Source organism: Bos indicus, chromosome 24 (assembly GCF_029378745.1).
Source record: "Bos indicus isolate NIAB-ARS_2022 breed Sahiwal x Tharparkar chromosome 24, NIAB-ARS_B.indTharparkar_mat_pri_1.0, whole genome shotgun sequence".
Lineage (NCBI taxonomy): Eukaryota > Metazoa > Chordata > Mammalia > Artiodactyla > Bovidae > Bos > Bos indicus.
The window spans coordinates 61,060,947-61,073,624 of NC_091783.1; the positions used below are offsets into that span (position 1 = coordinate 61,060,947).

The 12,678-nt window shown below is 45.1% G+C and overlaps 1 protein-coding gene across 3 annotated transcripts in view; it reads left to right on the plus strand.

The window, feature by feature from the left end:
- The first annotated feature begins 12,043 nt into the window (after positions 1 to 12,043).
- Positions 12,044 to 12,678, plus strand: part of TNFRSF11A (TNF receptor superfamily member 11a) — a 62,979-nt gene continuing 62,344 nt past the window's right edge. For all 3 annotated transcript variants that reach the window (XM_070779144.1, XM_070779145.1, XM_070779146.1), the window contains exon 1: positions 12,044 to 12,188. In XM_070779144.1, the coding sequence (XP_070635245.1) occupies positions 12,114 to 12,188 (75 nt within the window). In that variant the 5' untranslated portion in view covers positions 12,044 to 12,113. The remainder of the gene's footprint in view (positions 12,189 to 12,678) is intronic.

Genomic DNA, 12,678 nt, shown 5'->3' on the forward strand with positions numbered 1-12,678 from the left:
GCTCTTTTTAAACAGACGTAAAAATGATACAAATAAAAGCAAAGTTTGCAAAGTAATGAAAAGTTAATTTGAAATTATGCTCCAAAGCAAGCCAGAGACTAAAATTTTTCAGAAATCCACAAGAACTGTAGTTAACAATTTCACTGTATTAACCTGAGAACATTGCTTGCGTGGTAGCATCACTATATGTACGTACCTCTGTACACGGTATCCTTGACCTTCATCTGTTGGCAGTCAGCACCTCTTTTGAGAGATTACTTGCTAAACATCAGATTAACTTAAAACCTGAATGAAATTGTGAATAATTTAAGTAACTTTAATGGGGTATCAATTCAGGTGCTATCAAGCTTCCTTTCCTTATAGGAAAAGAAAAAATGGTTCAAATAAATAGGGACGTGAAATCAGTGTGTATTGAGTTGTCTTTTCACGAACCTGCTTTTTAAGATAAACTATTTTAGGCCATTCAGTTCAGTTCAGTCACTCAGTTGTGTCTGACTCTTTGCAACCCCATGAATCACAGCACGCCAGGCCTCCCTGTCCATCACCAGCTCCTGGAGTTTACTCAAACTCGTGTCCATCAAGTCAGTGATGCCATCCAGCCATCTCATCCTCTGTCATCCCTTCTCCTCCTGCCCCCAATCCCTCCCAGCATCAGGGTCTTTTCCAATGAGTCAACTCTTCACATGAGGTGGCCAAAGTACTGGAGTTTCAGCTTTAGCATCATTCCTTCCAAAGAAATCCCAGGGCTGATCTTCAGAATGGACTGGTTGGACCTCCTTGCAGTCCAAGGGACTCTCAAGAGTCTTCTCCAACACCACAGTTCAAAAGCATCAGTTCTTCGGCGCTCAGCCTTCTTCACAGTCCAGCTCTCACATCCATACGTGACCACTGGGAAAACCATAGCCTTGTTTGACCCTTAGGAACATAACTTTGTCTAGACCCACCTTGTGGATATTTAAACAGTGATAGCCAACTGCAGCTAACATTTTATGCTGATTATAAGTTCTTAACTATTTTTTGTGTAAATAATATATATTTATTTTAAGAGGTTTGTAATTGGCTACTCCAAATCCTCAAATTCTTCAGATTGCCCAGGTAAGTATATTCCAGCTTTATCTTAGCTGTTAACTCTTACAAGCAAACTGTGAAATAAACTTAGCCTTTCACATGAATAGACGTGTTTGAAAACTTTACAGTGTACCTCATTTGGTTACTATTTTATTTCAGTATATTTAAAAAATAATAGGTTAAAGATATATGTTACTAATAAAAATAATAAATGTATCTGGTATCTGCATATCGGTGAAATAATTGGGTTTTAGACTATTTTCATACTATATAAGAATGTTCTGTTTACCTTTCATCTAGCTGTAACCTAATGTTCTTTTCATAGAGCCATTATATGTGGATCAGAATTGTGTAGTCTTACACATTTTGAACTCAGCAAGGTATCTGACTGATTGTCTTAACGTCTTTCTTTATTTCCAAGGTAAAAAATATAGGTAAATAAAAGCAAAAATAAAGCGCTGTGCTGTGGGCACATGGCCTAAAAAGCTCAGCAGAGCTTGTCTCCTTATCTCTGGCTCTGAGCAGCCCGATTTATCAACAAACCTTACCACGTTTGCTAAGCCATTTGTAAATGTAGTAAAACCATCCCTTTCTAAAGATTATAAAGTCACTCACCATCAACATGTGTATTATTTATGGAGTACCTATGTTGTGCTGGGCACGGGAGGTGATGGATAAGGCCAACATAGAACAGAGCTTGCAGCCAGGCAGGGAAACAAACAGTTTGAGAGGGAAGGACTGAGGAAGCCTTACCGTAAGTAGGATGAGTACTTTGGAAGGCCTCCGTAAGGTGACGTTGTACCTGAAAATTAGGAAGACTGGGCTTTACCCATGTGAAAACAGGAAGAGAAAAAAGAGCAGTACGTGCAAAGGCCTTGGAGGGTTTAGGGAATTGGAAAAAGAAGACCAGTGTGACTCCAGCATTTCGAATATGATGGGGTATCAACAGATTAAACTGGAGAGGGGTATAGCCAGATCACACAGGTTCAATCCCTGGGTTGGGAAGATCCCCTGAAGTAGGAAATGGCAACCCATTCCAGTATTCTTGCCTGGAAAATTCCATGGATGGAGAAGCCTGGTAGGCTGTAATCCATGGGGTCGCAAAGAGCTGGACCTGACTGAGCGACTTCACTTTCTTCTCACATAGTTGAAGTAGTACACTGGCTTGATCAGTTTACATGATGGTTAGACAGGCTTTGGAAGAACGCTTTGGAAAAAGGCAGGAGTAGAGGCTGCAGGGGTTCCCCGAGTGGCACTGGTGGTCAAGAACCCACCTGCCAATGCAGGAGACACTGGAGAGAACGGATCGGTCCCTGGGGTAAGAAGATCCCCTGGAGGAGGGCGTGGCAGCCCAGACCGGTGTCCTTGCCCGGAGAATTCCATGGACAGAGGAGCCTGGCGGGCTACAGTCCATGGGGTTGCCAAGAGTCGGACATGACTGAGCAACTTAGCAAGCGTGCAGAGGCTGCAGAAGCCAAGGCAATGTCTAAGCAAGAGGTGGTGGCAGCCTGGACGGAAAGGGCGGGGAAAGGGCAGACCTGAGGTAAACTGGGGATAGATTTGGGATGTAATATTGGCATGACAGGTTGGGTATGAAGAGTGAGGGAAAAAGAAAAGTCAAAGATGTCACTGAGATTTTTGGCTGGATTAACTGAATAAATAATGAGTGATAACAACAGGAAATTTTAGGATGAATCTACAGTTTGAGATGTGCCAGAATTGAGATATCTGAGAGGTACCTGTCTCGAGGTCAAGTGAGAAGTTAGTTATCCAAGTGTGGGTCTCAACAGAGGTCAGGCTTAAATCCAGATTGTGGGGTCATTGATATTTGACTAAAGCCACGAAACTAAATGAGATGGGCTGGGGAGAGAGCAGCCGTGGAGATGTGCCAGAATTGAGATATCTGAGAGGTACCTGTCTCGAGGTCAAGTGAGAAGTTAGTTATCCAAGTGTGGGTCTCAACAGAGGTCAGGCTTAAATCCAGATTGTGGGGTCATTGATATTTGACTAAAGCCACGAAACTAAATGAGATGGGCTGGGGAGAGAGCACCCGTGGAGAAGAGTCCGACTCTGAGCCCCGAGACACTCCCGAATCTGGACGTTCAGTAGAGCAGGAGAACGTACTCATAAGGCTCAGGGGAGTGAGGCTGGAGAGAAACCAAGAAAGGGTGCTTTCCTGGAGCCAAAGAAGAACACCCCAAGGAACAGCGGTGGCCCCTTGGCAGTCAGTAGGAGGGTGGATCTAAGATTGGTGGAAGATTAAAGTCACTGATGACGTCAATCGTAAGCTCAGTGGGTCTGTGGAGATAGAGGCCTGACTGCACACGGTGAAGAGAGACGGACAGGGTTGCCGGCTCTTTCAGGAAACGTTGCCATAAAGGGGAGCAGAAGCCCTGGCATCTAGAAAGGATCGTGAGGTCCAGGAGAGGTGTGGAGGGAAGCTTTGTAACAAGAGAAATTAGATCTGTACATAGGCTGCTGAGAGCAAGTCAGTAAATTGAGAGAGAATGGTGGTGCGACAGCAAGAGTTGGTGAGGACTGTGCAACAGTGAAGTCCCTGGGAAGGCAAGAGGGGGTGCGGTTCAGGACACAAAGGCATCGGGGCCTCCTCCGTGATTGGAGAGAATAGGTGCGCTGGAGGTAATTTGGTAGATACAGTGGTGGGAAGGTTTGGGGTTTTCCATCTCTTCTCAGTAAAGGATGAAGCAAAGATGCTAGTGTGGCTGGCCTGTGGAGAGTTGTGGAGGTTTGAGGAGAAAGAAGGCAGAAATGGTTGTCTCCAAGAATAGCAGAGTGTTACGGATACAGCGGTTAAATTGCCAAGCAGTTGTGAGAGCTGATTTGAGAATAGTAATTACGAATTTAAAGACAGGCAGTTAACACAATTGTGGTTTGTTGTGTTTTTTTTTTTCTTCCAGACAAAATTAGCTGTTCAGAACAGATGTGAAGTATACATACAATAAAGTAGAACCAGGTCTGGGTTTTTCCAGATGCATAAGATGAGAAAAGACAAGGATATTAAACCTCTTGCAAAGAAATTATTATTGTGATGGACCCACAGAATTGAACTGGGAACGAGGGGGAAACAATCGGACGGATGGGCCTAAATAAAGTCAACAGTATGTAAGTGAGCTGGAAGGAGCTTCCTTTGAGAGTAGAAGTGAAAAGCAAATACTATTCCTGTTCTACGTCCAGCCTTTAAGGTACAGAGGTTTGTGGAAACAAAATGGAAAAGCCTGCACTCTACAGAATAGCAATGAAGGTGATGTTTTAGGGGTGATGGTGGTTTAGTCCCTAAGTCGCATCTGACTCTTGCAACCCCATGGGCTGTAGCCCACCAGGCTCCTCTGTCCATGGGGTTTTCCAGGCAAGAATACTGGAGTGGGTGGCCATTTCCTCCTCCAGCGGGTCCTCCCAACCCAGGGATCACACCCAGGTCTCCTACATTGCAGGCGGTGTCTTTACCAAGGGGTAGTCAGGATTTAATTAGCGTAAGATGTGTCCAAGAGAAGCGGCTGAGGGTGTAGATGAGAAATCTGAAGACACCTTGAGTCCCCATGTGCCCAGTGCGAAGGGTTACAGATTGAGGAAGTTTTCCGCTGACATCTGTGAACCTGGTCGAGCTCCTGGAGGTAAGAACAAAGAGCAGGGACCTCTCTCTGGCTGGGCTCCCTAGAGTCTGTGACTTAACACTTGTCCTCTCTGGGACTCCAGCAGTTGATCAATTACAGTTCTAGTTTTTCCACCCCTGCCTCGGTTCCCACAGAGGTTATAGCTTGTGAGTTTTCTGCTCTGATAATTTGTGATTCTCTGTGTTTACCTGTCAGTCTCTCCAGTTTGGGGGGCAGTGGTATGCCCTGGGACCTCCCTTCTCTTAAATGGATTTAGGAAGAGTTACTGATTTCCTGGTGGCTCAGTTGGTAAAGAATCAGCCTACAGTGCAGGAGACTAGGGTCCCATCTCTTGGTCAGGAAGATCCCCTGGAGAAAGAACTGGCAACCCACTCCAGTATTCTTGCCTGGGAAATCCCATGGACAGAGGAGCCTGGCAGGCTGCAGTCCATGGAGCCGAGAGAGTTGGACACGACTTAACGACTAAACCATTGATCGTTCAGCTTTTTACTCATCAGGACAGAGTGGGGACTTCAAGCTCCCTACATGTGGAACTGGAAACAGGAAGCAGCACAGATTTTTTTTTTTTTTTTTTTAATGCAAAACACAGAAAAGAGGGTAAAAGTCATTTGGGGCAGAAGGGAAGAGAGAGATTGGGCAGAAATGTTATTTGAGGAGAGAATGGACACAAAAATGCTTAAGCTGACAAAAAACATCAAGAAAGGCAATGAATTACAAACAGGATCGATTCAAAGAAAACTAACCTCCCCACGTTGGTGTAAACCTGCTGAAAACCAAATACAAACAAAATCTTAAAAGCAGCAACTGTAAGGCTGATAGTTGGCATATCAAAGAAAACAAAGCAATTATGTTTTTTAAATGCCGAAGGAAAATAGCTGCCACCCTACAACTTCAAATGAAGGCAAGTTAAGGTATTTTTAGACACTCTTCCCCTAGAAAAAAAACCCAAAACAGAATTTGTTAGCAGCAGACTCACCCCAAAGAAAAACCCGAGAAAGTTATTCAAGCGAAAGGAGAGTGATCCTAGGTAGCATCTTACAGATGCAAAAAACAATATGGAGCAAAAAAAGGATACATAGGGACTTCCCTGGCGGTCCAGTGGCCAGGACTCTGTGCTCCCAATGCAGGGACCTGGGTTCAAGCCCTGCTCAGGGGACTAGATCCCACATGCCCCAACCAAGACCTGGGGCAGCCAAATTTTTTTTTTTTTTTTTTTTAGGAAACTGGAAAATATCAAATGTTAGAGATGTAAGCAATGTGCTTTTAAAAGGAACCATAGGTTAAGGAAACTACAACAAAATTAGAAAACATTTTTATTAAATAATGGGAAATATGAAACTTGTGAGATAAAACTAAAGCCATTCTTACAGGGAGCTGTACATACAGCTTTAAATACATAAATGAGGAAAGAATGTTTAAGGTCAATTAACATTCATTTTAAGAAGTTTGAAAAGAACCATGAAGCAGAAGAATCAATAAAGTTCAGAAATTAAATAGAAAACTCAAACACAATAAAGAAGATAAAGAAAGATAAAAATTTGATTCTAATTAATTGAACTAATAAAACCTGATTAAACCCCAGAAAGACTTACCAAGAAAAGGAGAAGGCATAAATAAATTACCAGGTGGTGTTCAGTCACTCAGGGGTGTCAGACTCTTTGCAACCCCATGGACTGCGGCACGCCAGACCTCCCTGCTGCTGCTGCTGCTAAGTTGCTTCAGTCGTGTCTGACGCTGTGTGACCCCATAGACCGCAGCCCACCAGGCTCCCCCGTCCCTGGGATTCTCCAGGCAAGAACACTGGAGTGGGCTGCCATTTCCTTCTCCAATGCAGGAAAGTGAAAAGTGAAAGTGAAGTCGCTCAGTCGTGTCCGACCCTCAGCGACCCCATGGACTGCAGCCCACCAGGCTCCTCCATCCATGGGATTTTCAAGGCAAGAGTACTGGAGTTGGGTGCCATTGCCTTCTCCCTGGCCATCACCAACTCCCAGAGTTTACCCAAACTCATGTCCATCGAGTTGATGATGCCATCCAACCTCTCGTACTCTGTCGTCCCCTTCTCCCCTGTCCTCAATCTTTCCCAGCATCAGGGTCTTTTCCAATGAGTCAGCTCTTTGCATCAAGTGGCCAAAGTACTGGAGTTTGAGCTTCGGTCCTTCCAATGAATATTCAGGACTGATCTCCTTTAGGATGGACTGGCTGAATCTCCTTGCAGCCCAAGAGACTCTCAGGAATTTTTCCAACACCTCTGTTCAAAACATCAATTCTTTGGCAGTCAGCCTTCTTTATGGTCCACCTCTCGGACACATCCATACATGACTACTGGAAAAACCATAGCTTTGACTAGACGGACTTTTATCAGAAAGGTAATGTCTCTGCTTTTTAATACACTGTCTAGGTTGGTCATACTTTTCTTCCAAGGAGCAAGTGTCTTTTAAAAATTTCATGGCTGCAGTCACCATCTGCAGTGATTTTGGAGCCCAGGAATATAAAATCTCTCACTGTTTCCATTGTTTCCCCATCTATCTGCCATGAAGTGATGGGACGAGATGCCATGATCTTTGTTTTCTGAATGTTGAGTTTTAAGCCGACTTTTTCACTCTCCTCTTTCACCTTCATCAAGAGGCTCTTTAGTTCCTCTTCTCTTTCTGACATTACCAGTATTAGAAACTAAAAAGAAGAAATCCTTACAAACACTACATTTAAAATATAATGAGATTTTATAAATGACTGTACACCAGCAAAGTTAAAAGATTAGATGGAATGAACACACTTCTATTTAAAAACACACATACACCACTTCTTACCAAAACCAGCACAAAAGGAAACAAGCTCTCTGAAGCTGTCTGTCAAATACAGTGAACCTGTCATTTAAAGCCATAAGGAAACCTCAATGCCCGGATGGTTTCATGGGTGAATTCTACCAAATATTTAAGGAAAAAGTAATACCGTACTATACACCTTTTCGAAGGTCTTCCATATTCCTCAGCCTTGTCCAGCAAAACACTGACACTGAAACTTGACAAGACCCGATTCAGGAAGGGTACGGCAGGCCAGCCTCTCTCACAGACCTGGATATGGAATTTCTTCATGTCACTGTGGGATAGCATCGCCCCTTGATTCATCTGTGAGTGAACACTGATTTATCAAGGTTTACTGTGGTTTAAAAAGTGTTTTGTAGGTGAGATGACAGCACCAGCAAGCAGAGTGAATAATAAAAACATTTGTATTTACTAGTGAGCTTTTCCTGAAAGATTTGTAAAGTCTTATGTTTACTTAATAACTTCGCTTTTTATGTATTTGCTTTAGCTCTGTGCCCAGTAATTATTTTCTGTCACCACATGAAAAAAATTACATAAGCTGATTAATTCTCATTCTTGTGGACATTTATAAGCATTTTATTAACAAGATTGTATCTATTTTCTGGTGCCTAGTACAGGCCATTAAAATATAATCCTATTGATAGGATACTTACGAAGCATTCACCTGAAACGAAAATGACAGCCGTGCTTTAACTTACCTTTTTGATTCTGGAAACTCAAAAGAGTTCTTACAGAAGCGGGAAGTAGTGAGGGTTTTCAGGGTTAGTTGCACATTACCCATGTAAAATAGTTTTCTACTAAAGCTATGATTCTTTTATTTTTCTCCCCAGTACAAATAAAACAATTCACCATTGGCTGATTACTCTGTAAAAATTGGAAATGTTTAATGAATGTTAAAACATCTGTTGTTTAAGATGAATTCTGCATTTATTACATATAACCAAAATTTAATTATACATTTTGCATATATTACATATAACCAAAATTTAATTATACATGTGCTTGTAAATGGACTTATAAAAATAATAAATAACACTTTCTGTAAATGAAGAGAAATATCTAGTTATAGTGCAAGCATTCTTCACTTAATAGGGAAAAATAGTATTTAACTTCCATGTTTCTCATAATAACGCCATTTATATAGGAAAGATGATGTCCTCAAGCTCATTTAATGGATCTTGTTAATAACAAATGTATTCTACATTAATCTCTATAAAGTATTTGAACTATTTGAGTGATCTGTAAATATTGAAATAGAGTCTTTAAAAGTAATTATTTTTTCAGTTAAACTTGTTTTAGTAGATTTAATATGGTAACCCGGGCATTCTGTTGTTTACAGCGCTTCCAAAACCAGCACACTCACCTCTGGGACTTTCCAAGCAGAAGTTTTAAGTCCCCTAATCTTTTTTTGAAAAAAGAAGGGGTTGACGTTGGAAATACGCCAGGAGTAGGCCTTGGTATTTCTCGTGAAGTGCCACAGTGAATATACCCTCTCCCACAAGTCAGTTCCTTTTATCAAAATCAGAATCTCACACACAGCCATTTCCAGAAAGTCTGTCCCCACATTCAAGACAATAGGCCAGATAAATATTTTTTTTAGTCTTAATTTTGTACAATTCCTATACTTAATTTCATCTGGAGTTTTAACCTCTATTTACCAAACGTACATACCTGTCAGTTGAAGTACAAAAGTACTTTTTCCTCAGTGTAAACAGCTTAGGAACATCAAAAGTTAAAATGAGTAGTTTCTACTATGATTCACCTAATGCTAATATTTGGTGCTTTAACCTAAATGTCCATCAACAGATAAATGGATAAAGAAGATGTGATATACACACCATGGAATAATACCCAGCCATAAAAAGAATGAAATGTCATTTGCAACAACATGGATGGAGCTAGATATTATCATACTCAGTGAAGCAAGTTAGCTTAATATGTGGAATCTAAAAAAAAAAATAAAAGAAGCAAATGAACTTATTTAGAAAAGAGAAACTGACTTACAGGCATAGAAAAAAACTTATGGTTACCAAAGGGAAAAGGGGAGAAGGGATAAATCTGGAGATGAGATCAACAGACATACACCCACTGTATTTAAAACAGTTGAGCAACAAGGACTTACGGTATAGCACTCGCAGTACCTTGTAGTAACCTATAACTGAAAAAAGTCTGAAAAATAAACATAACTGAATCACTTTACTATATATCTAACGCAGTATCACTATATAAACTAACGCAGTGTTGTGAATCAACTGTAGTTCCATTTTTAAAGCCTGGGGAGAAGTTGGTGCTTAGTAATAAGATGCACTCCAGAGCCAGACAGCCAAGGTTTGAATTCCAGCTCTGGCATTTACTGCAGGTGACCCTAGGTAAGTTATTAGCCTCTATGCCTCAGTTTCCTCATCTGTAGAAAGGGTTTAGTATTCCTTGCGAAGCTGTTGCAAGAATTGAATGAATTTGTAAGTGTAAATATGCTATTAGTATTTGCTATTGTTGTCTCTCCAGAAACTTCCTTTGCTTAGATAAATAAAATCATGTTTTTTTTTTTTATTTTTACAGACATGGGACGATATTACTCTGTAACTAGCTTTTTCTACTATGATATGGAATTGCTTTGCCAAAGGATATTTGCACTTTTAATTTTTTTTTAACCAAACACTACAGATTGCTTTCCAAAAAGCAGAAAAGTAACTGGCAGTGTACCCATCAGGCTGCCCAGGAGGGAGTCACAAAGTAAAGGAACCAGCATGACTGCAGTAGCCCAAGGCGGGAGGGGAAACGGAAGTGTGCTGTTGTAAGGTTCTTCCGTATACCTGCTGCTGCTGCTAAGTCGCTTCAGTCATGTCCCACTCTATGCGACCCCATAGATGGCAGCCCACCAGGCTCCCCCGTCCCTGGGATTCTCCAGGCAAGAACACTGGAGTGGGTTGCCATTTCCTTCTCCGACGCATGAAAGTGAAAAGTCAAAGTGAAGTCTCTCGGTCATGTCTGACTCTTCAGGACCCCATAGACTGCAGCCTACCAGGCTCCTCCGTCCATGGGATTTTCCAGGCAAGAGTACTGGAGTGGGGTGCCATTGCCTTCTCCAACCGTATACCTAGAGCGGCAGAATTTCATCTGTAGGTAAACTGTCATGTCATACAGTCATGTTGTAAACCCAGAACTAAAACAACAAAACAAACAAGAGGTATATAAAATAAGCTACCAATGGAGAAAAAAACATAACCCTAAAAATACTCAAATCATCCAAAAGAAGGTAAGAAAAAAACGAGCAAAGGTGGAACAAATAGAAAACAAAGAGCCAGACTTAAATTTTACCGTATTTATAATCACATCGAAGTACGTGTTAGTTGCTCAGTCGTATCCGACTCTTCACGACCCCATGGACTGTTGGACTGTAGCCCACCAGGCTCCTCTGTCCATGGGATTCTCCAGGTAAGAATACTGGAACGGGCAGTCATGCCCTCCTCCAGGGGATCTTCCCGACCCAGAGTTCGAACCTGGATCTCCTGCATTGCAGGCAGATTGTTTACCGTCTGTGTAAACAGCCGATAAGGGGGTTCCCTTATCGGCTACGTGATTTGCAAATATTTTCTCCCATTCATTAGGCTGTTGAAGCCTCAAGCCAACCCACTCAAGTATTCTTGCCTGGAGAATTCCACGGACAGAGGGAGCTGGCGGGCTACAGTCCATGGGGTCGCAAAGACTGGACACGACTGAAGCGACTTAGCACAAGCACCCAAGTGGGGAGGGCTTAGAGGGGTGTCTCTGACACTTCTGACATAAGTGTCTCTGACACTCCAAGAGCTTGCCCTGCTCTGCTGTCAGCCAGGCTGCTCTTTCTTTTCTTCTTTGGCCGAGGCGCGCCGCTTGTGGGGTCTTAGCCGACTCATTTGAAAACACCCTGATGCTGGGAAAGACTGAAAGCGGGAGGAAAAGGGGACGACAGAGGATGAGGTGGTTGGATGGCATCACCCACTCGATGGACTGAGCCCGAGCAAGCACTGGGAGTTGGTGATGGACAAAGGAACCTGACGGGCTGCAGTCCATGGGGCCGCAGAGTCGGACACGACTGACCGACTGGACTGGACTGAACTGAGCTGAGTTCCCCACCAGGGAACTGAACCCGCGCCCTCGGCAGTGATCGCGAGGAGTTCTCCGCGTGACCTTTGGTCGCTGGGCATTCGCTTCGGGAGGTCCCGGCTTGGAAGGGTGAGCGCGGGCTCGGGGCGCGCGCGAGGCTGGCCCGGGCCATCGGGCTACCTTCTTCCGGGGAGTGTGCCCCCGACAGTCCGGGGATGCGGGCCCGCAGTCTCTGCGAGAGCCTCCCGAAGGCAGGAGCTCCGCGGGGGCGCGGCGAGAGCCCCCGGATCACCCCCAGCACCCCCAGCGCGCTGGACTCGGGCGTCGCCTCCTAGCCCGGGCCCTGCGCCGGGCGCGGCCTGAGGAGGGCGCAGCGCCGACAGGGAGGGTGCCCGGGGGTGGGGCGGGGCGGGGCTGGACGGGGCGGAGCGGGCGGACCCGAGGTCCCGGGCCGCCGCGCGGGCAGCAGAGGCCGCAGAGCGGGCCACCGTCCCCCGCCCTCCGCGCCATGGCACCGCGCGCCCGGCGGCGCCGCCCGCTGCCCGCGCCGCTGGCGCTGCTGGCGCTGCTCGGCCGGCTGCAGGTAAGGAGGCCGCCCGCCGCCCGCGCCCCGCGCCCGGGCTCCCTGCGCGCCCTCCTCCGCGCGGCCGGGGGCTCCGAGACCCGCACGGAGCCTGGGGGCTGAGGATCTGGGGGGAGAGCCACGGCGGGTGCGGTCGGACTGTGGGAGGAGGGAACCGGGAGCCTCAGGGATGCTGGGGTGCTGCGGGACCCCGGCACCCGAAAGCGGACCAGGGGCCCCCGCACGATCGCTGCCGCGGAGACAGCGGGGTAGACACGGCCCCTTCTCCTGCGGACGGACTCGAGAGAAAACTTCAGAACCGCAGGCAGCGCCCAAGTTAACCAACCGTCCTAAGTAGGATTCTCCTTTCGGGCCATTCTGAGCCCCGGTCCTTAACTCTACCTGCGCCTCACTCCGTCTCCCCACCTCCGCTTGGCGGCTGTCGGAAGGTGGACTGGCTGATGCTTGCCCCTTGCGGGGGTGTCCATCCAGAGCGCGCGCTGAGACCGGG